The 23,450-nt window shown below is 40.3% G+C and overlaps 1 protein-coding gene and 1 non-coding gene across 8 annotated transcripts in view; both read right to left on the bottom strand.

Moving 5' to 3' along the window:
• The window catches only part of ZNF507 (zinc finger protein 507), a 33,087-nt gene that overhangs the window by 3,779 nt on the left and 5,858 nt on the right, over positions 1 to 23,450 (bottom strand). For 6 of the 7 annotated variants that reach the window (XM_060185654.1, XM_007539460.2, XM_060185657.1 and 3 more), the window contains 4 exons: positions 17,224 to 19,352; positions 14,700 to 14,817; positions 9,730 to 9,844; positions 80 to 214 (listed from right to left, as the gene is read on the bottom strand). In XM_060185654.1, coding sequence (XP_060041637.1) covers positions 80 to 214; positions 9,730 to 9,844; positions 14,700 to 14,817; positions 17,224 to 19,350 — 2,495 coding nt within the window. In that variant the 5' untranslated portion in view covers positions 19,351 to 19,352. Of the gene's footprint in view, positions 1 to 79; positions 215 to 9,729; positions 9,845 to 14,699; positions 14,818 to 17,223; positions 19,353 to 22,443; positions 22,737 to 23,450 lie in introns of those variants that run through there. The other variant, XR_009548318.1, reaches the window with a different exon arrangement.
• Positions 1,443 to 1,549, bottom strand: LOC132537154 (U6 spliceosomal RNA). Its single transcript, XR_009548617.1, has one exon. It is a non-coding gene; the product is annotated as a U6 spliceosomal RNA (small nuclear RNA).

Here is a 23,450-nt window from a genome sequence, read left to right as displayed (position 1 = left end):
GTTATATAATAGGACTAGATAGTTTAATCCTAACTTTAATTCTTGTATAGCAATAAGGGAAATGAGTTGGGTCAAATACCTGCCACTTTGTGAAATTGCATCATTAATGGCCTTGTTTACTTGCTCATAGTTATAGTTTTGGTCACTTGCATGCTTCCACATATGGGACTTCAAAGATGGAGGATGGCTGCATACATACCCACACAAAGAACATCTGAAAGGCAGGGATGAGAGTCAGAACAATGCTACAATATCATTCAAAATTACAATGTGACATTACTAAATTCTTTAAAAAAAAAATTTATTCTCTTGTTACCCTTGTTGTTTTATTGTTGCAGTTATTATCGTTGTCGTCGTTGTTGGATAGGACAGAGAGAAATGGAGAGAGGAGGGGAAGACAGAGAAGGGGAGAGAAAGACAGACACCTGCAGACTTGCTTCACCACTTGCAAAGTGACACTCCTGCAGGTGGGGAGCCGGGGCTCGATCCGGGATCCTTACGCCAGTCGCTGTGCTTTGTGCCACATGCACTTAACCCACTGTGCTACCGCCGGACTCCTGACATTACTAAATTCTTTACCATGAAGCCTTGCTTACCATTTTACTGACTCTAAGGTACTACTAACTCTGAGATATTCATTTCAGTGGCTAAAAAATCTTAAACCGGGAGCCAGGTGGTGTTGCAGCGGGTTAAGCGTACATGGCGCTAAGCGCAAGGGCCGGGTAAGGATCCCAGTTCCAGCCCCTGGCTCCTACTGCAGGGGGTCACTTCACAGGTGGTGAAGCAGGTATGCAGCTGTCTATCTTTCTCTTCCCCTCTCTCCATTTCACTCTGTCCTATCCAACAACAACGACAGCAATAACAATAACAACGACGATAAACAACAAGGGCAACAAAAGGGGAAAAAATAAAAAATCCATTGAACCAAAGAATTTATTTGATACATCTTTAAAATCACTTGTGTATTTGATAGAGACAGAAGTCAAAAGGTGGTTGGGGGGAGAGAAATAGAGACACCTGCAGCACTGCTTCACCTCTCAAGAAGCTTTCTCCTTGTAGGTGGGGGCCTGGGTCTTGAACCTGGATCCTTCCACATTGTAACATGTGTGGTTCAACTGGGTGTGCCACTACCCGTCTCCCATTATAAATAATTTGTAAGACTCAAGACAAATGGTGGCTGGTACATTTGGTTGAGCACACACATCACAGTGTGCAAAGACATGGGCTCAAGTCCCCATTTACCACCAGTAGTGGGGAAGCTTCACAAATGGTGAAATAGCCTTGCTGGTCTGTCTCTCTCTTCCTCTGTCTCTCTCTTTTATTTTCCCCTTTCCTCTCACTTTCTGTATATATATAAAAAAAAGTCCCAGATGAATTTAACGTTTACAATCTTTAGAAGGAACGATTTTTAAAATTTTATTTTTCTTTTTTTTCTTTTTTTTTTTTTTATGGAACACTTCACGAATTTGCGTGTCATCCTTGCGCAGGGGCCATGCTAATCTTCTCTGTATCGTTCCAATTTAAGTATATGTGCTGCCGAAGCGAGCACAAAATTTTATTTATTTTTAATTTGACAGGACAGGACAGAGAAAAACCGAGAAGGGAGGGGAGAGGGAGACAGAGAGACACCTACAAAATGGCTTTACTGCTGTCTGCTTGTGAAGCTTCCTCTCATGCGGGGGGGACCTGGGGCTTGAACCTGGGTCCCACCACCCTAGTCTCAGATTTCTAGTATACTAATACACAACATCTTTACTCTAAATCACTTAACCACACAAAGAAAAACATACAAATTCAATATTCTCTATTACTCCTTTCCTTAAGAAAGTAAAACAGGCATTCTCAGTATGAACTGTGCTTAGTAGCTACAGAAAATGGCAGCAGTCCTGAAAAGCTTCAAGTTTCAATTTAATGAAAAAGGATAACCTTAGAAAATGTTTCTATTCAAAATGATAATTCTTACATATAACTGGGGGCATCTGGTAAAAATCTGTACCCAATAAAGTACTTTTAAAAGCAATTAACAGGGGAGTCGGGCTGTAGCGCAGCGGGTTAAGCGCAGGTGGCGCAAAGCACAAGGACCGGCATAAGGATCCCAGTTCGAACCCCGGCTCCCCACCTGCAGGAGAGTCACTTCACAGGCGGTGAAGCAGGTCTGCAGGTGTCTATCTTTCTCTCCTCCTCTCTCCATTTCTCTCTGTCCTATCCAACAACGACAACAACAATAATAACTGCAACAATAAAACAACAAGGGCAACAAAAGGGAATAAATAAATAAAAAAAAAAAAAAAAAAAAGCAATTAACAGACTATCTTTAGAACACTCTTAGGCTTATCCTCTATATCCAAATCCTATTATTAACATCTTGCTTCTGTGTGAAATATTTGTTACAAGTGGTCCATACTGAAACATTGTTACTAATTAAAACTTATCAGTTAAATGTTCAGCTTAATGTTATTCAGTTCTATGGGTTTTAACAAATGCCTAATGTCCACATTTGCATCTACCACTGTAATATACTAAATAATTTTCTGCTCTAAATATCCTGTGCTTCCATCTATTTCTCCCTCCCACTCCCCAGAATCCCTGGCAACCACTGATCCTTTTACTGTCTCCATAGTTTTGCCTGGAACTTCTTTTCATTGGAAGCTACAGCATGCAGACTTTTCAGGCAGCCTTCTTTTGCAGAGCCACATGCATTAAGGAGCCCCTTATGTGTACACTTCCATGTAGCTGTAACTTTTCATCATGCCAGTATATAGGAGCACACTGGGGGCATGGATCCACCTGCCAACGCCCATGTTGAGCAGAGAAGCAATCACAGAAGCCAGACCTTCCACCTTCTGCTCTCCCTGATGACCCTGGGTCCATGCTCCCAGACGGATAAAGAACAGGAAAGCTTCCAGTGGAAGGGATGGGATACGGAACTCTGGTGGTGGGAGTGTGTGGAACTATATTCCTCTTAATTCTATAGTCTTGTTGGTCATTATTAAATCAATAGAAAAATACTTAGGAGCACAAATACTGAACTGTATGAAATTTTCAGTTCCTTAGGAAACTGAAAAATATACATACTCCCACCCCCAACTTACACTGCTCAGCTTTGGCTTATGGTGGTGTGCGGGATTGAACCAGGGATCCTGGGAGCCTCAGACATGAGAATCTGTTTGCGTAACCATTATACTATCTCCCCCACCCCCACAAATACTTTCTAAAAGAGATTTCTGTTAAGTATTTAATTATAAACCTAATGAATCAGGTGAGTTATTTTAATTCTTCCCCCCACAGTAAGATATTGTCAACCATCAACAATAATGAAGCAGAAAAATCAAAAGGTACAAGTAAATAAATACAATATAGCAAGGACAGCCCAGGAGGCAGCATGGTGGATAAGGCACCGGGGACGAGTACAACCATCGCATTGCATGTGCCAGAGTAACATTCTGGTTTCAATCCCCTTCTCCCTCCCTCTTTTGCTCATAAATAAATAAATTTTAAAAATATACCAAGGAATAAATTACACCCTCCCCCCTTTCTGCCAGGGCCTTGCTGGGACTTTTACCTGCACAACCCTACCTCTCAGCACAATTTCTTTCTTTTTTTTTTTTTTCCCCCCCCTAGAGAGGAGAATCACCATCAAATGTGAAACTTCCCCTTTGTATGATGCTCCCAAGTGGTGGCTGGGGGTTTGAACCTGGGTCCCTGTCCACAGTCAGGGTCTACCGGGTGAGCTATGCGCTGTCTCCAACTTATGACGGCATGAAGCAGTATTCTCTTTTATTACATCTTCTGAGGCATTAGGTCCAAAAGTCAATGAATTTAATGCCTTTGACTTAATATAATGCCAGGTCTCTTAGAGACAGTAAGTATGCTATTCTTGAGAGATCTTCCCAGAAATTCAAACATACAAAAGACAGTATCATTCATATCAGGTAAACACACCATAGTCCTAAGACTGACCAGGACTGGTGTAGTACGCTGGTGCTATTTTTTGCACATGTGATGAAACGGGAATGCAGAGTGCACGTATTTATGCACAAGCATATCCACTGGGTGCACACGTTCATCATGTGTACAAGGTGACATGTCTACAAGCTCCCTGGCTCCACCCGCAGGGGGGGTGATGTGATGAGAAGATGCAAAAGCAGCAAAACAAGGGTTTCAAGTCTCTCCCTTTCTCTCCTTATTCTCCCCCACCCCAATTTCTCTCTGTCCTATGAAGTAGAAAGAAAAAATAAAAAAAAAAAAAAAGGAAAAAAATGGTTTCCTGGATTTGTCATGTAGGCACCAAGCTCCAGCAATAACCCTGATGGCAATAAAAATAAATAAATAAATAAATAAATAACTTGGTTACCTGGCTTATTTAGGACTACTACCTGTAGCCCTGCAATTTCAGTTCAAAGGGTCTAGCCTACAGATGTTCTTATATATGTTCAAAAGGTCATATATTTGTTTATAAAAATAATCATCACCAAAAAAAAAAAAAAAAAAAAAAAATTCAGTGCCCACAACCACTATTTCCCCACAGGGAAATAAAAATAAAGGTGGTTGGGAGCGGGGCAGTAGTGCAGCGGGTTAAGCACAGGTGGCGCAAAGCGCAAGGACTGGCATAAGGATCCTGGTTCGAGCCCCTGGCTCCCCACCTGCAGGGGAGTCGATTCACAGGCGGTGAAGCAGGTGTCTTTCTCTCCCCCTGTCTTCCCCTCCTCTCTCCATTTCTCTCTGTCCTATCCAACAACAACGACATCAATAAAAACTACAACAATAAAACAACAAGGGCAACAAAAGGGAATAAATAATAATAAATAAATCTTAAAAAAAAAAAGGTCGTTTATTTTCAATTCATGAAACATAATACAGGGGCAAAAAATGAATGAACTAGATTAGTATGTCACCATGAAACTGTATCAACAATGACCAGGGGAAAGAAAAATACATAAAAGATTTGTTATAACACTTATATATTGGGAGTCGGGTGGTAGTGCAGTGGGTTAAGTGCATGTGGTGCAAAGCGCAAGGACCAGCAAAAGAATCCCGGTTTGAGCCCCCAGCTCCCCACTTGCAGGGGAGTTGCTTCACAGGTCTGTAGGTGTCTTTCTCTCCTCCTGTCTTCCCCTCCTCTCTCCATTTCTCTGTCCTAGCCAACGACAGCATCAATAACAATAAAAAAAAAACAGGAGCAACAAAAGGGAATATTAAAAAAACACTTAAGATATTGTGTAAAACAGTAAAATATACATATCGCTTATTAATACACATATACACACAAACATGTAATAAAGCCTTTTTTCTTTTTCTTCATTAAATGGCAAAAAAATGGGGCTGGTGCAATAGCTCACTTGGACAGTGCACTGTTTTGCCCAGGTTTGAGCCCAGCCCCCACTGCACTGAAGGAAGCTTTCGTGCTGCAGTTTCTCACTCTCTGTCTCTATTTAAAAAAAAAAAAAGTTAGAAGATGGTCACTGTCAAGATGTTGAGTAGGAAAACTTTAAAAAGTGAAGAAGCAAGGTCTTCTCTTACTTTTTACTTCTTCAAAATGTTTTGAAATATTTTATTTAGCTGTTCAAAAAAAACCTGAGACTGTTCTCTTTAAGGCTTTGTTATACTGTACAGAATAGAGAACTATACTTTATAACTGGCATTGGACACAGACAATGAACCTTAATTTTTAAAAAATTTTGCCCACTTATATCTGAGGTGCAGCATTTTTTTTTTTTTTTTAAAAATCTCAATAAACCTCACTTTCACTAACACTGAGAAAAGGACTAAGAGTTGACAATCATGTATTTGTGATCGTAAGTGTTACACGGATGTCTTTACAGATATCCAACAGTTGGAATTTATAATATAAAGACATGAAATCTTGGCTCTTTGGACCACTTGCCTCCTTGCATATTATCTGACTGTTTCCTGAATGAGAAGTCAGCCTTATGCAACAAGAATGTCAACTTTTGAGAAGATGGGCCAGAAAATAAATGGCAGATATTACAAATTTATCTTCCAGAGTATCTCTAATATTGTTTAGTCAGGGGACTGTGCTTGCATGACTTTACCTCAATGGGTAGTTTTTGGGTTTTTTTTTGGTCATTCATTCAGGTTGAGACAGAGAAAGGCAGAGCCTCCCCTTGTGCATCTATGCCCTGTGTATGGCAAGGCATGTGTTCTACCCAGTGAGCTATCTTTCTATCCACAAACCTTTAATTTTAGAGTAGTTTTAGACTTAAAAGGTAGTTGGGTCTCTCCTAATGTTAACACACACAATACACATGCACACACAGACACACCTGCCAATAAATACAAGCCGGTGCTGCTAACTCTTAACTGATTAAATCCACATTTCCATTCAGATTCTTAGGTTTTATCAATGTCTTTTTCATCCCTCACATTTACTTTTTTAATTAATGCCCCCAGGGTTATACTTAGGGCTTTGTGTCTGCACAATGAATCCACTGTTTCTGGCAGCCATCCCTCCCCCACCCCCCTTCTTTTATTTGACAGGACAGAGAGAAATCACTGCTCCTGAAGCTTCCCCATCTGCAGATGGGGATCAGGAGACTGAACCCAGGTCCTTGTGCTCTACCAGGTGTGCCACCACCTGGCCTATACCCCTCACATCTGTGATGTCTTCTTAGGATCTTCTTCTTCTTTTTTTTTTTTTTTTTTTTAAAGATTTTATTTAGTCATTCATGAGAAAGACAGGAGGAAATAACCAGACATCACTCTGGTACACGTGCTGCTGGGGATTGAACTCGGGACCTCATGCCTGAGAGTCCAGTGCTTTATCCACTGCGCCAGCTCTCGGACCACTCCTTAGGGTCTTCTAAGGAGTAACAGGCTCTTGGATTTTCCTTGTATTAATGACTGCGACAGACTGATCAAGTGGATGGGTTTGTCGCATGTTCTCCTCCTGGTTTACCTGGAACTGTGGATTCTTGCGGGGAAAGACCAGAAGTAAAGTGCTATTCTCATCACCAGACTGCCAACATGACTCATCTCTGTTGCCTTGACGCTGACAACCTGGCTGGAGTCTAGTTTCTGCAGAGTAGTTTACTCGTCTGTACCCCTTTCCATACTAGAAACTTCAGTAGTCACTGTGTGCAGCCCACACATCAGGAATAGGAGCTAGAATCCACCAGCTCAAGGGCAGAGTCTATGCACAGGTTACTGGGAGTTCTTTTGCACAAGAGTTCTATTTCCATTACTCATTTATATATCCAATATTTACTATGATATTATTTTATTTTCCAAAGGTAGAGAAAGAGAGGGTGAGAAAGAGTGAAAGAGACCACAGCAACAAGTAAATGGCAAAGCAGCACACTATCCAAATGCGCTATTTTGCCAGTCCTAGTCTTTTTTTTTTAATTGGGGGATTAATAGTTTATAGTCAACAGTAAAATACAATAGCTTGTACATATATAACATTTCCACATAATAATACAACCCCCACTAGGTCCTCTTCTGCCATCATGTTCCAGGACATGAACCCTTCCCCCTACCCCAGAGTCTTTTACTTTGGTGCTGTACGCCAATGCCAGTCCTATTCTAATATTAATGATGGCGTGTCATTAAACTTATGAAGACACCCAAATATAATTTGTGTGAATTAGTGAAGCAGTGAGAGGATGATGTATGTCTTACCGGACTCACCCTTTTAATGTATGTGCTTGTGGCCAATTTGTCTTTGCTTGAAATGCAAATAGATATTTGGAAATATAAAGGTAGTTTTCTCCTCCTATCAAAGCAAACAGTGTCCTGTTACCATCATGTAGTCCTAAGTAATTTTGAATGTTGACCCCCAAATGAGGCATGTTCAATATTAACTATCATCTTTCAGCTATAATTTATGGCAGAATTATGGTGACAATGGTTAACAGGGCCAGGGATAGGGGGCAGTGGTAGTACATAGGCATGAAAAGGGTCTAGCCTTGAAAAAAAAAAATTCCCAGCACCACGATAAGCCAGAACTGAGCAGTGCTCTGGTTAAAAAAAAAAAAAAGTTTAATGGTCTTTATTATATTCTAGGGAAAAATTCTTTTTAGAGATCCTAATTCTCAAAATAAGGACACTTAAGGCCAAATAATTTTCAAAGATAACAATGCATGAATTATGATTATGAATAAGGCTGCTGGCAAGTAAATTAAGTACATATAAATATTTAAAACCACATGTATTAGGAGAAAGACACAATACCCAATAACTGTAAGTTTAGACTCTCAGGTTTTTATTTAGATATTAATTCAGTAAGTTCCCCACACTTGTATTAGTGCTATAAAACCCTGGGTAAGAGTTCAAACATGAAACAACTTTTGACAAGGGTTCAAAGAGTTCACACCTACTGACTAGCACTGTCAGTCATGGTGACTGGCTCAGTGTGAGTAAGAACCTGATGTTTCTGCATATAAAAAGAAGAAAAACTGCTCTGACAACTTGACAGAGTTGGAAAAAGAAAAAAGGACTTTTTTTTCACCCTATTTTATTTAAAAATAATTTTTATATTATAGAGTTACATGTCGACAGGAGTTTGAATCCACACCTTTCCCACCACTAGAGTTTTGAATCTTCACACTACCCACTGCGACCCACCACAGTTCCCCTAAAGTTGTAGACATGGGCCAATCATCTTCTCTACAACTATCTGTCCACATTTATACATAGTTGTCCCTTCTTTTTCTGATTCAATCCTCTCTTCCCCACTAAGCCACTCATAACATCATTGCTACCTCCATATGAAGGACCTTTCCTTTATATAAACAAGTAGTTTATTATCAAGAAGTAGCAAGTATTTAAATGATTTTTGTAAATTTACTAGTATTTCCTGATTAACGAAGAATATATTTCCTGAAAATATATTATAGTCTTTGTAAACAATCATGTAACAAAATCAAATAATTTTATTCTACACAAGTGAATTAAATTTTCAAAAGAAGAACCTTTCATAGGGGATTTTTATTGCTTTTAAAGTTTTGGAATATATATTTTGCTGGGATAGTGTAATTGTTGACTTACAGATATAAACTGGTATAATAATTAATACTCCCAATAAAATGGAAAACATGAAATGGAAAGATGCAGATATCTTCCTGTATCTGAATCAGATAAAAATAGGCATTCTAAGATTCAAGCTTCTGTAAGTTTATTAACTCCAGCCAACTAAACACATGAAACCAGTAAGTGAAAGTTTCTTAGCATGTGGCTTTCTCTTTGCTAGAAATTTTAAATTATTTCTATGTTTCACTTTATTATAAAAAAATAAAAAAAATATTTTTATATTTATTCACTTTTGTTGCCGTTATTATTTTATTGTTGTAGTTCTTGTTGGACAGAGAGAAATGGAGAGAGGAGGGGAAGACAGAGAGGGGGAGAGAAAGACAGACACCTGCAGACCCGCTTCACTGCCTGTGAAGCGACTCCCCTGCAGGTGGGGAGCCGGGGGCTCGAACCAGGATCCTTAGGCTGGTCCTTGCGCTTTGCGCCATGTGTGCTTAACCTGCTGTGCTACCGCCCAACTCCCTATTATAAAATATTTTAACACATGGCTGGCCAATCAGTTCACCTGGACAGTGTGTTACTTTGTCATGAATGTTTGAGTCTGGCACCCACTGCATTGAAGGAAGCTTTGGTGCTATGGCCCCTTTCACGCTATCATTATCTAAAAACAAAACAAAGCAAAACATACAAAAACAAAAATCCAATATATTTTAATACAAGCTCCAGGATCAACACACTCACCTGTATGGCTTATCAGAGTTATGGATTCGTCTGTGGTTTCTGACACCAAAGTATGTTGTACTTGTGTAATCACATACATCACATCTATACCGTTTCTGGACCGAAGACTTATTTCCTACATAAAATATTTCAGAGTGTTAGCAACATGCTTTCTGATTAGATTCAAATGGCAGTATTTATATTCCATTATAAATGAATATTCATATCATACAATATTAACATTTCAGTCAAGGCCTCCTCACTGTTTAATTAACAGGTTTGAATGCTGCTTTGCAGGCTCTCCTGCATCTAGACTATAAGCAGATATAAACTGAACATCACCTGACCTATAAACAAACACACACTGGGTTAATTTCTATATAGCACTATACAAAACTCTAGGATAACATCCTCATGCACATTATAGAAAATTCTAAAATAAAATGAATTTGGTGTCTTGCTGACTCTGTAGCAGAGATATACTGTCAATCTGAAAGGTTAAGTCTCATTAATACCGGATATATTGTCTGTCTTAAGGAAATGATTTAACAAGCTGTAATTTAACACTACAATCCAATATTATAGAGCCTGGCTACAAATCACATCAAGAGTCTTTCCTAATCCAGTTTCTATTATCTACAGTCAACTATGGTTTGAATATAATACATACAGTAGGATATCGTGAGAAAGAGACTCCATTAATTTTTATACTGCATTAGTGGTTGTTAATCTCTTAGTGTACCTCACTTATAAATTAAACTTTATCAGAAGTATGAACATACAAGTTTAGGAGATGGTATAGACCAGGTCTAGTACTATGCATGTCTTGGAGCATCTACTGGAAGGTACCTTGGACCACAAGGGACCACAATATAACAAACCTTAGGCTGGGAGGTAGCTAATGACTTTCATGCCTGAGGCTCTGAGATCCCATGTTCAATTTCCAGTATCACCAAAAGCCAGAGCTGAGCAGCGCTCTGGTAAAAAAACAAACAAATAAACAAAACAAAACAAAACAGCACAAAAACAAGCCTGGTCCTACAATATAAAAAACAACATAAAACGTCTAAAACTTTTTTATCCTATGGATTTCCTTTGTTTATAACTAGATGCCAGATATCAGTAGCAACACTAGAAGGAAAAGCAACCGCAAATTATGAAGTGCTATATAATATAGTATAATTATACCTGGTAAGTTGGCAGGATACAAGGACAAAGGTTAAGACTCATGTGGTTATGCAGTTCCCTGAAATCCAGAAACCATGGGTTCACCAGAAAGAGACCATATTACTGAACTCACTTAAAAAAATTAAAAAAAAAAATATTTATTTCCTTTTGTTGCCCTTGTTTTATTGTTGTTGTTATTGATGTCATCGTTGTTGGATAGGACAAGGAGGAATGGCGAGAGATGGGGAAGACAGAGAGGGGCAGAGAAAGATAGACACCTGCAGACCTGCTTCACCGCTTGTGAAATGACTCCCCTGCAGGTGAGGAGCCGGGGGCTCAAACTGGGATCCTTATGCCGGTCCTTGCGCTTTGCACCATGTATGCTTAACCTGCTGTGGTACCGCCCGACTCCCAGAACTCACTTCTTAACAACAGGCTGGCTAATTCAAATCAGGGTACGTGTGAAGCAATACTTACTAACCTGATTGGATGGAACTGATCCTGAAGATATGCAATGCTTTACTTACTCTTTTGTCAGCATAAACTCTCTAGGTTTGACTGCCTTATATTCAGAAATAAAGAAAGGAAGCTGGAGAATAAAGAGGAAGAAGAAAGCTTAGGTAGAACAGTGGTACTCAGTGTATACGGGGAAAATTGATGGCACAAAAGAAATCCCACGCTGAAATTTTCACAAAACAAAGAAAATCCGTAAGTTAAATTTAAGCTTTCTAAAATTGAAAATTTTCTTTTACTAATAACTACTCTTGCCAGGCAGAACAAAATGTCCTAATTCCCTGGCATAAATCTTTAACATTAATACACACACTAATCATAATTATAATCTAAGTATTGCTCTTAATTGGTAGGTTAAAAACTTGGACTTGGTTGTAAGTGGCACAGTTCCAAATTCGGTTTTAAAAAAACCCCTCAAAAACTGAAGTGTGAAATATTGGATAATGGTTTTGTGTGAGAAATATTACAGATCAATGACAACTAATAAAAAATGACAGATGGAAAAACTTAATATAGCACAGGATGAGAGCTGTGCTACTTCAAGCAACTGTTTCCAATGGAAAGAGTAGAAGATTTGAAGTTCAAAAATTTGGGCTTAGTCTCTGCTCTGCCACTTAGTACCAGTATGAACACAGGCAAGTTATTTATTTTCATTTCTTTTCAATTTTTATTTATTTATTGGACAGAGACAAATAGAGAGGGAAAGGGAGATAGCGAGAGACAGATACCTGTAGTACTGTTTCCCTGCTACAGGTGGGGACCAGGGACTTGAACCAGGTCCTTATGCACTGCAATATGTGTACTTAAGCAGGTGCACCCCCACCTGGCCCCAAGTCTTTTTTTATCCCCTTCCCCCATCATTGGGGCTTTATAGCTATAGGCTGACCTTTTTTTTTCTTTTTATTAAAAAAGTTTTTTTTATTTATTCACTTATTTATTCCCTTTTGTTGCCCTTGTTGTTTTACTGTTATAGTTATTGATGTCATTGTTGACCTTTTCTTTTCAGAGACAGAAAAACATAGTGGAGGCTGAACTTGAACCTGGCTTATGTGCATGACAAAGCAAGTCCACTACCCAAGTGGGCCATCTTACTGGATCCACAGGCCAATTACTTTTCCTCTTATTAAAGACTCAGTTTTCTCAATTACGAAAATGTAAATTCTAGACGCACCCTACATGCCTTATTAGGTTCAGGGACAGTCTGTAGTGCTCCTTCACTGCAGTTTGAACTTTACCTCCTGCGTGTTTGCAAATCTCTTGATTAGATTTCCAGAGGGCAGGAAGTCGTGTTTTGTTTATACTGAAAGGAAGAGGGGCATGGCAAGTTGTACATTTGCAATAAGGAATAAGTGAACTTCACCAAGAAATACCACATGAAAGCCTACGGCTCTATTAACACTTGTAGTGTTTGCTGACACAGCTGGCAGTGCAGTACTGGCTTTCTCACTGGACTGGGCTGTTTGCTCAAGGACCGCCACACCTTCATTATACTCCCAGCACTGAGCACCCTTCAAGATGATACTTCATACCTTTTGTCAGAATGACTATCTGAAGGAAGTCAAAACTACTTAAGTTATCTGTGCTGTCATAATGGGCCAAGATGGGTGGGGGGAGGGGGGACAGAGGCACATCTCTCGTCTTTGTTTAGCTAACTAAGCAGTTGAGAGATGTTTTAATAACATGGGATTTTTACCTTCTTTGTGAGCTAAACACTTGCTCTTTGGCCTTACAACCAGGTTTCAAAATAGCTAATATTTAGTTAGTAAAGTCCCAGCATAGGTATGACTCAAGTGTTTGCAGGGGGTTATCTGAACTGTTAAATGACTGTAAGAGACAGAAGGGAGTGGGGGGTGGGGAGGGGAAGGCACGGCAAGCAACTGAAAATCCATACATTTAACCCTACGGAATAGAACAGGACCCACAAAGAAGAAAAACGTTACAAAATAAAATATGATCAACTGTGCTAATGCTGTAAAGTCTGAACTGGTCATTTTAATCTTAAGCTCACATTAACCTCTTTTATTAAAAAAATAGATCGGTTTCAATTCACTAACCAATTTGGACAGCTTTGGATTACTGCTTTTAAAAATGGGGCTAGAAAATACATATTCTACCAGTGGTATTAACTGCAGGCGGTACCAGTGAGTAGTACTTACTTTACTTTATTCCTTCATTAGGGATTTACGGTCCAATGATATCAAATGTTTTAATGTCTCCTCTAAAGGGGATATGAGAACATAATGAATTAAAATAAAAGGAGGCATTTAGGGCTATTCTGTTCAAAAAACACAACTGTTTTAGCTCAGCCATCTATCGCATAAACAGATGCTATGTCATAAACCCCTTTTGTTTTGGATAGTTTTACAGGGGTGACATCTGCTTGACAAGGGAATCTTGGTACTACAGTGGTGTCAGAATCAGTTCTCTCAGAAACATTCTAGAATCAGTTATGCTTTCTGGGGTATAATTTAATGAGACATTATGGTAAAACATTTTACTCTGCAGTTGTTTCTAACTTTAATTCTTAGAAAATCTAAAAGGGAAAGTCACCCCAATGTGTTTTATTTCCCATAAACACTATGGACCACACACGAGACATTTAAAGTATATCAATTTCAGTGAGCTGATGCAAAGCAGCACTAGCTAATTATGCTTTATCCCCAATTCTCCCGATGCAGCACCCGCCTTTTCATGGAACTCTAATTAAATCTTTTGATCCTAATATTCCTATTAACAGAAACTTGGCGGACTAGTACCTAACTAGTACATAAAAAGATTAAAAAAAAAAAAAGACAAAAAACAATGCAGATGAAATCTGGCAGTCATCTTGGATAAGAGTAAGATCACAGCGGGAAGCTTCAGCTCAAGTCGGAGGTGGGGGCTTCCCATCTGTGACAGCTATGTTCTCTGTGGGTCACCTGGTACTGAGTGAGGGAGAAGCGGCTTGCTCTCCCTGCAGATTCCCTGGCTTGCTTGGCAGGTCACTTTGGAAGGGTTTACGCTATCAACTGGCACTTACAAAGGAGGGGAGCTTCAATGTAATATTGACCTCTGTTGTTGAGGCTGAAAACTAATATAGTACTTCTTACTTAGGACCTAGTTAATAATTTAATTCACTTAATACTTAGAAATTCTCCAGGAACAAAGAATAAGCTATAGGTATGTTGACAGTATAGAAATAGAGGAGAATGCATGCAGCTTTATTTCTGAAAATAACTCAGGTGACAATTGATGACATTTCTGTAGTTGACATACTTGTCAATGTAGACAATTATATATATATATGTATATATATATATAAATGCAAATACCTTCCTGAACACATTTTCCATCAGATATATCAGTGGAAATTCTTGACTCATTCGAAGTTGCTATTGACAAGGTATCTGGAAGACTGTGTTGTTCTCTCTCATGATTTCTCAGATGACTCTAAAAAATTGAAAGAAATTCATATGTAACTTTCATCAATATGCATGCCCAGTCACTCTAGGAGACAGCAGAAGTTAATGCTTCCTGAACAAGTACATAGGACCAAATTTTAAGACAAATGTGCTAAAAGATTACTTAACCCATTTTAAAAGTTTACAGGAAGAAACACACTGGGGAAATCATCATCTCACTAAAAAAAGACAGTTCCTTTCACATTCTCTGAAAAGAAGTCACCACTGTCTCAGGAGGTGTTTATGTGTGGCATATGCAGGCTTACTGAACACTGGCAGGCCCAGAAGAGGAGACAGCAGAGTGTTCAGAATAACTCAACACTTTCACCAAGATAAATCCACTCTGACTGCTGGACTCTTGGCTGGTTTCTGCCTTTAAATTTTTTTTTTTAAAAGATTTTATTTATTTTCCTTTTTGTTGCCCTTGTTGTTTTTATCATTGTTGTGGTTATTATTATTGTTGTTATTGATGTTGTCATTGCTGGATAGGACAGAGGGAAATTGAGAGAGGAGGGGAAGACAGAAAAGGGGAGAGAAAGATAAGACACCTACAGACCTGCTCCACCACCTGTGAAGCGACTCCCCTGCAGGTGGGGAGCCGGGGGCTGGAACTGGAATCCTTATGCCGGTCCTTGCACTTTGCGCCACGTGTGCCAAACACGCTGCACTACTGCCCGACCCCCTCTGCCTTTAAATTCTAACTGAATGTGTAAGGAGTCCTCATTGGGACTATTCCTACCAGGATATTCTCCATTCCTCAACCCCCTCCTCCAACCCTGAGTGGGGAAAAAAAAAATCCTCCTGGAAACTTCTGGAATTGCCTTTACTGTTTATTTAGATGCTATTTGCCCATTGTCTGGAGGAGGCCAGTGCGGAATGTCACAAGGGCAAATATTGGTGAACCCCAGACTCAAAAGGTTTTATTCATTTCTTATCATATTTTTACCAGAGCACTACTCAGCTCTGGTTTATGGTGGTGTGGGAGACTGAACCTGGGACTTTGGAGCCTCAGGCATGAGAGTCTCTTTGTATAACCATTATGCTATCTATCCCAGCCATCAAAAGGTTTTAAGAATAATCCCGATTATCTTTTCTCCCCCCCCCCCTTTTTATTCTATCTGGACTCTGAGTAAATCTGAGTGATTAATCCTATATCTCAGCCCTCTAGGTGCTCCCCCCCATTCATAATGAACACTTCAAAATTTATGATTTTTTTTGGTTTTTTGCCTCCAGGGTTATTGCTGGGACTCAGTGCTGGCACTCCAAATCCACTGCTTCCGGAGGCCATTTTTTTCCCATTTTATTGATAGGACAGAAAAGAACTGAGAGAGGAAGGGGAAAGACAGAAACCTGCAAACCTGCTTCACTGCTTTTGAAGCTACCACCTCCCCCACCCCTGGGGGTGTGGGGGGGGGGAGAGACAGGAGGAGCCAGGGGGCTCGAACCAGGATCCCTGTGATCTGTACTATGTGCGGTTAACCTGGTGCACTACTGCCCAATCCCCCCAAATTTATGATTCAATGAACCCATTTTCTTTACAAAAGAACAGTACTGCATATCAGCTGGTTTTATAAGACTTATGATAGACTCCAAACAACCTTTGAAACTGCACACAAAACAGCATACGGGGCTCTATTTCTATCATATTGACATTCATTAAATGAATAGTCTTTTTATTTTTTTCCTGTAGAGATATACATCACTGTTTGTTGGTTTGTAGCAGCTCAAATAAACAACCTGCATTTTGGGACCATGAAGATAAAAAGGACATTTTGTGCTGATAATTAAGTCTGCTTAAGTCAAATGTGTTAGGTCATTTTAGTATTTGTCCTTTGTAATTCCCTTTAGGATTTAAAATCAACACATTAAAAAACACAACCACGCAATAAAGGCTGTTAAGGAGGCAACAGGCAGGGGTTAAAGAACTCTACGGAAGTTCTTTTTTAATTTTTTTAAAAAATATTTATTTTATTTATTTATTCCCTTTTGTTGCCCTTGTTGTTTTATTGTTGTAGTTATTATTGTTGTTGTCGTTGGATAGGACAGAGAGAAATGGAGAGAGGAGGGGAAGACAGAGAGGAGGAGAGAAAGATAGACACCTGCAGACCTGCTTCACCGCCTGTGAAGCGACTCCCCTGCAGGTGGGGAGCCGGGGCTTGAACCGGGATCCTTATGCCAGTCCTTGTGCTTTGCACCACCTGCGCTTAACCCGCTGCGCTACAGCCCGACTCCCTCTACAGAAGTTCTGTCTGAAGACCTCGAATTCTCCAGGGTAAATCACTGAACATTTCTGGCCCTTATCTATCTAATGTATCTAATGGGGCTGTTATCTATGAAGTTTCCTCTTTGATCTTAAAGTAAGGGTAGCTGAGTGACCTCATGAACCAATGCTTACCTTATAGTGAAAAGACTCTTCGCACTGCTTGCACTGGTACAGTCTTGTTTTACAGTGGTGGATCATGTGGCTCTCCAGATCTTTACTGTTGTCAGCTATGTGCTCACAGATAGGACACTGATATGGCTGTCTCTGTCGATGGACCCGTAAGTGCTGCTTGATGTAGCCCTTGTTGCCACTCGTGTAGTGACACAGGCGGCAGCGGTATGGCTGCTCAGCATTAGGGATGTACTCCACTACATTGCTTCCCAACAAACTTGCGTCACTGTTGGGTTGGCACTGGGCATTATCCTGCAACTCCTTCAGAATGTCATCATCTGAAGCATTTTGGTCTGTCCTTTCTCTCAGTTTTTCAATGACGGTGAGTAGAGACATGCTGATACCTGTCTTCACTTGCCCATCTGACAATTCCTGCCTAGCCTCTGGGAGTGCGACTAGGGTAGAGTTGCTTTGGTTAAAACTAGCTAATCCTTCTGGAGAGTTTTTCAGTGGTGACATCATTTTAGAATATGCCGCCAATGTACTGCTATCAACTTGCCTTTGTCCAGTATCTGGATCTAAACGGTTTATATTCCCATAGTGTCCAAGGTTGGCTCTTGTTAGCTCTGCAGCTCTTATAGGCATTGTGACCAGGGCTTCTGCGGCCAATGAATGTAGCCTAAGAGATTCAGAATTTGTCCTTCTTCGCCCTGGTGGGGCATTCTCATCAGTAGCTAGTCCTTTATTTATTAATTCATTGTCTTTCTTCTCTGGGTTGCTCCAGCCTATGATCAGACCCCCGATATCTACAGTATCAGCATGGTAAATTTTATCTGCTCCTTTATACCCAATTGGGGCTTCTGCTGAGCTCAAAGTTTTCCTCTCTTCAATTTCAGCATCCATGAGGAAATGTTTCTGTGAAAGAGTTTCTTCAGCGCTCGGTAAACGCTCCACTATCACATTAACATGACCTTTCTGATTTGGGCTACTGCTGATGATCTTCTGGGCTGATGAAAGTAGGCTATCAGCAATCAGATTCTCCTCTGCATCAGAAATCACCTCAAGCATTTCTTCCTCACTAGGGTCAAGGGTGACTGACTGCCCTAGGTGAACGCCCCCTTCCACACTCTGTTCTAAATGAGAGGCAGATGATAATGCTTCGGAGCTGCAAATCTGCACGTGAACTGATGGCCCGTTGTGGATGCTCAGTTCATTGTCTCCAATGGAAATGACCACCGCATCAACTCCGCTGGATGCAGCAGTCACGGAAGAATCCAACAAGCCTAGGGGCTCATTTTCATTCTCAAAGATGGGATAGGAGCAATCCACCTCGCCGGCATGTTTCCAAGCATGCGTTTTCAACATTCTCTGCTGGCCACAGGTGTAACTACAAAACAAGCATCGATACATGCCGTACTGTTCATATGCGTACCATTTCCTCTTACCCATTTCTGCCACAGATGCAGTCTGGACATTATGGATCTGTGAGCTGTCTATACTTATTGGGATATCAGGAATGGTTCCATTACTTCTTTTGGTGGGTCTCTGACACAAGGGGTTGGAGGGACTTATGCACTGTTGAGTTCTGGGTTGAGTGTGACTGCTGGCATCATTTTCATGGTCATTTATCACATGAGCTTCAAGCTCCTCTTGGCTCTTAGATGTAATGTGGCACTCTGAGCACATTAGTATCACTTCATTTTGCTGGCCGTGCTGCTTGATATGATCTTTCAACACAGAAAAAGATGATGACAGAAACTTACAGAGGCTACACTGGTAAGTCATAACCTTCCCATCAGGGTGGGCCAGGGAATCAGGGGTAAAATTTGTTTGTGACATCTCAGCTCTTCTACTATCAGCAACAGATGAATGGGCTACTTTAGTTGGAATTTCACAATGTTCTTGGGGCTCCAGAGACTGTGATACAGCACTAGGCCGTGAGCGTTTTTTTCCAATTAAAAGGCATTTTTGTGACTTTTCATGTTCCACTATCTTGCTTAACTTCTGAATAACATGGATTAATGGATCTGTTTTAACTTTTCTTTGTTCAATATCCAGTGATGTACTGATGACAGTTTCAGCAGTCAATATAGCTTCTTGTTCCCCAATATCTGGCACCAGCATGGCAACACTGCTAGTTTCTTCCATATCTGAGAAGGATAATATATAGAATACCAGGTTACAGATGACTGCTGTATGGAATTTAAGGAAGAGTTTGAATTAATCTAAATATTCCTTTTTAAAAAATCTTTATGCATTTATTTTTGCCTCCAGGGTTATCGCTGGGGCTTGGTGCCTGCACTTTACATCCACTATGACTGGAGGCCCCCCCTTGTTGTTTATTGTTGTTGTTATTGCTGTCATTAGATAGGACAGAGAGAAATGGAGAGAGGAGGGGAAGAGAAAGACCTGCCTTACCACTTGTGAAGCGACCCACCTGCAGGTGGGGAGCTGGGGGCTTGAACCAGGACTCTTACACTGGTCCTTGCGATGTGTGTTTCACCTGCTGCGCTACCACCCGGCCCCCAATCTAAATATTTCTAAGCTGGAGTTCCATATCAATATTCCCAATGGTGGCTTAAATTTTTGAACTTGGGAGCCAGGTGGGGACACACATAGTAGAGTGCACGTTACCATGTATGTGGATCCAGATTCAAGTCCCTGGTCCTCGCTTGTAGGGGGAAACTTCATGAATGGTGAAGTAGTGCTGATGGTGTCTTTTCCCTTTCCCCTACTTCTCATCCTCCACCAAGAAAGAGAGGGAGAGAGAAAGGAAGGGGGAGGGGGAGACAGTATAGTGGTTATGCAGAAAGTCTTTTATGCCTGGGGCACCGAAGGTCCCATAGATTCAATCCTCAGCACCACCTTAGCTGAGCAGTCCACCTTCTGCATCCCATAATGATCCTGGTTCCATAATCCCATAGGGATAAATAGGGAAGTTTTCAAGGGAGGGGGTGAGATTCGGAGTTCTGGTGGTGGGAATTGTGTGGAAATGTACCCCTCTTACTCTATGGTCTTGTCAATATTCCCATTTTATAAATAAACAAAAACATTAAACAAAACAATAACAAAAACTTGCAAGGAATAATAGAGGCACACAGACACTGCCCCAGTAGTAATGCTGGTAGGGGGAAAATTTGTTTGGAACATTATCTCCTACCAAGATTGAGGGTGGAGACCTTCCTTCCTTTTTATTCTTTTCTTTGGAAACCACTTTCACAACCTACATCTCCTTTTTCCTTCATGTTCTTTTCCTTAGACATCTAGCTGGGCCTAATTAGTACTCTTGTGATCAATGCCAAAAAAAAAAGTAACCCTAGTTCCTTGACTAAAAGAACATAACTCCCTGTACATGTGAAACTACTCAGGGCTTTTTGCGAAGTTGATACATGAAACAATTCTTGGGAGACAACTTTTGACAAATACAATAATAGTTTTGTTATTGATAGCATAAATTTTCTATTTTCTCCTCAAATCCTTGGAAATGTAGAGCTAGTTATACAAGCTGTTGTAAAGGGCACAGTGAGAAGTACTCTGCAAGTGAAACTACATAAAAAGCAATGATCCAGTTCCTGCTTTTACTTCCTTTAACTTATCTTCCTGAAGATAAAACCACAAAGTATGTTGTGGCTTTTCCTAGAGGTCATATTAGTGGTAAATTATTACTTAAGCACACAGTTGTTTTTCTCCTAAAAGAGAAAGGGATATCAGAACAGGAAGATATTGATATCCTCACTGTTTCAGATCTAAATATGCAGTCTTTAGAAGGGTCATCTGTAGTTCTAGTAGTGCACTATGGCCGGGAAAATCACTCAACATAAAATACCCGTATTATCTTTTAGCCTAAATCTCGAGTATTCTATTTCTTGGCAGTGACTTTTATTTCCAACATTTTCTTTGGCTTAAAGTGAGATTAATTTGCTGACTTGGATCACATTTTAAGCGTAGGCTTTTTTCCAGCAACAAGTGTTGTTTTTCCATATTTTAGGTACATTCTGGAATCTTATGTTTGATACATCCAGCATATTTTCTTTAAAGGCACTAGAGATCAAAGACCATACTATTCTTAAACTTTAGTCACAGGCTTTGAATTCTTTTTTGAAGATCTTTTAAATATTTATTTATTTTTCCCTTTTGTGGCCCTTGTTGTTTTATTGTTGTAGTTGTTGTTAGATAGGATAGAGAGAAATGGAGAGGAGGGGAGGACAGAGAGGGGGAGAGAAAGATAGAGACACTTGCAGACCTGCTTCACCGCCTGTGAAGCTCCCCACCCCTGCAGGTGGGGAGCCGGGGAATCAAACCGGGATCCTTATGCTGGCCCTTGAGCTTCGCGCCATGTGCGCTTAACCTGCTCCGCTACCACCCGACTCCCAGAATTCTTATTTTAGGAGATGTATTGTGGCTCTTCTTCCTCCCAGTGGCTGACCGACCAATATCTAAGTTTCTTTCGCCACTACTGAGAACATACTTTACTGTTTGGTTTTCCCACATCAACAACTGACCTTTCCTCTTATTTTCTACCTGGACTGGTACACTAGCTCTCTATACCTAGATCCTTATCTCCTCTCTGCTTCTTTAGTACTGTCTCATTCCTTCTTCCTAATATTCTGCCTTACAAGATTAATTCCTCTCCCCAACCCCACCTCTTAACAGCAGTCACAGCAGGGAATGCATCCCCCAGCTATGACAACGAGAACTATCCCAGCCCCCAAAGGCCAGAGGCCCCTTAACTTCTTTCTAAACAACCAAAGGAGCTAAACAACCCAAGAGGCTTGAAACCTCTCAAAAGACTATGTTTTTTACATATGTCTTACCTGGGAAGAACAAAACGTTTTTTAAGTCTTCACACTCAAACCGTTAAGTCACTGAAGAGGGAGAAATAACCTATTATTCCTCTTAAAAAAAATTGTGATTTCATTTTACACTTAAAAAAATTATATATATTTATTATTACACATAGACAGAGAGAAACTGAGAGGGGAGGAGGTAGAGAGGGAAAGTTAACAGAGAGACATCTGCAGCTCTGCTTCATCACTTTGAAACTTTCCCTCTGCAGGTGGGGACCAGGGACTTGAACCTGGGTCCTTGTACAATGTCGTGTGTGAGCTTAAACAGGTGCACCACAGCCAGGGTGCCGCCGCCCCCCCCCCCCCCCCCCGCCTTGATTTCATTTTAACATCTGACAATTCCAACTGTTTAGGTTAAAGGGAGCTGTGGCTCTTCAAATGACTACTGAGTTCCTTTATGGGCTATTCATTTAAGGCTTTTATTTTGATTCAATTGTTAAGATAATGATGAATAATAGGAATCCTCCGACATTTCATTTCTTGCAGAAGATATGGTGTTCTACTGTAGTTCTAAGATGTCTTCGCCATAAAATGTGCCATCCACGTAAGCTGATTGATAATCTGGAGGTTAACAAGTGCGTATTTGCTCAACAGACTGCACACCCACGGGTTACAAAGGTGACTCATGTTATTCCTCTTCTACTTGGTGATATAATAGGAGGGAGATACCGCAGTACAAATTGCCCCCTGTGGAGATTTCAGTGTGTACTTTAAAGAGAAAATTAATGAAGAGGAGGAGTTCATCTTATCTCAAGATAAAGACTAATGCAAAAAGAATCTGACAAAACATTCAGGTTTTTAAAGCTGTGTCTGCTCAGGCATTAAGAGCTAATGGAAATTTGCAGCAGATGCTCCAGTTTTCCCTGTACATTTATGTAAGTATCTCATTTTAGAGGCTGCATACATTTGGGAATAAGTACAGAAATGGCAGCTATAAAACAGCTATGACAACATAAAATGCATCAAGAAACACCTGAAAAACCAGTTTTGGTCCACCTGGCAAAAATCAATGTACAAGTCATGTCTCTGACTGAAAAAAACATTTGGGCTGGCAAAATAGATCACCTGGATAGTGTGTCATGCGCACAACCCAGGTTTTAGTCCAGTCCTCAGGGTGCTGGTGAAAATTTTGGTGTTGGAGTAGTTTTTTCCTCTCTCTGTATTAAAAACAGACAGACAAACAAACCCATCCCAGAGCAGTGAAGCTGTGGTGATGGGGGAGAATGACAAAGTGTGAGAAAACAAACAAACCAAAAAAGAACTCACAACAGTGGCCTCAGAGGGGGAAGAGTGGACAAAACACTGGACTCTCAAGTATGAGGTTCCGAGTTCAATCGCTAACATTGGATATCCCAGACTGATACTCTGGTTTCCTTTCCTCTCTCATTGATGAGTTTTTTT

This window comes from Erinaceus europaeus, chromosome 2 (assembly GCF_950295315.1).
Source record: "Erinaceus europaeus chromosome 2, mEriEur2.1, whole genome shotgun sequence".
Classification (NCBI taxonomy): domain Eukaryota; kingdom Metazoa; phylum Chordata; class Mammalia; order Eulipotyphla; family Erinaceidae; genus Erinaceus; species Erinaceus europaeus.
Note: the sequence above shows the minus strand (reverse complement) of the source record. Positions and strands in the feature narration are given on the sequence as shown.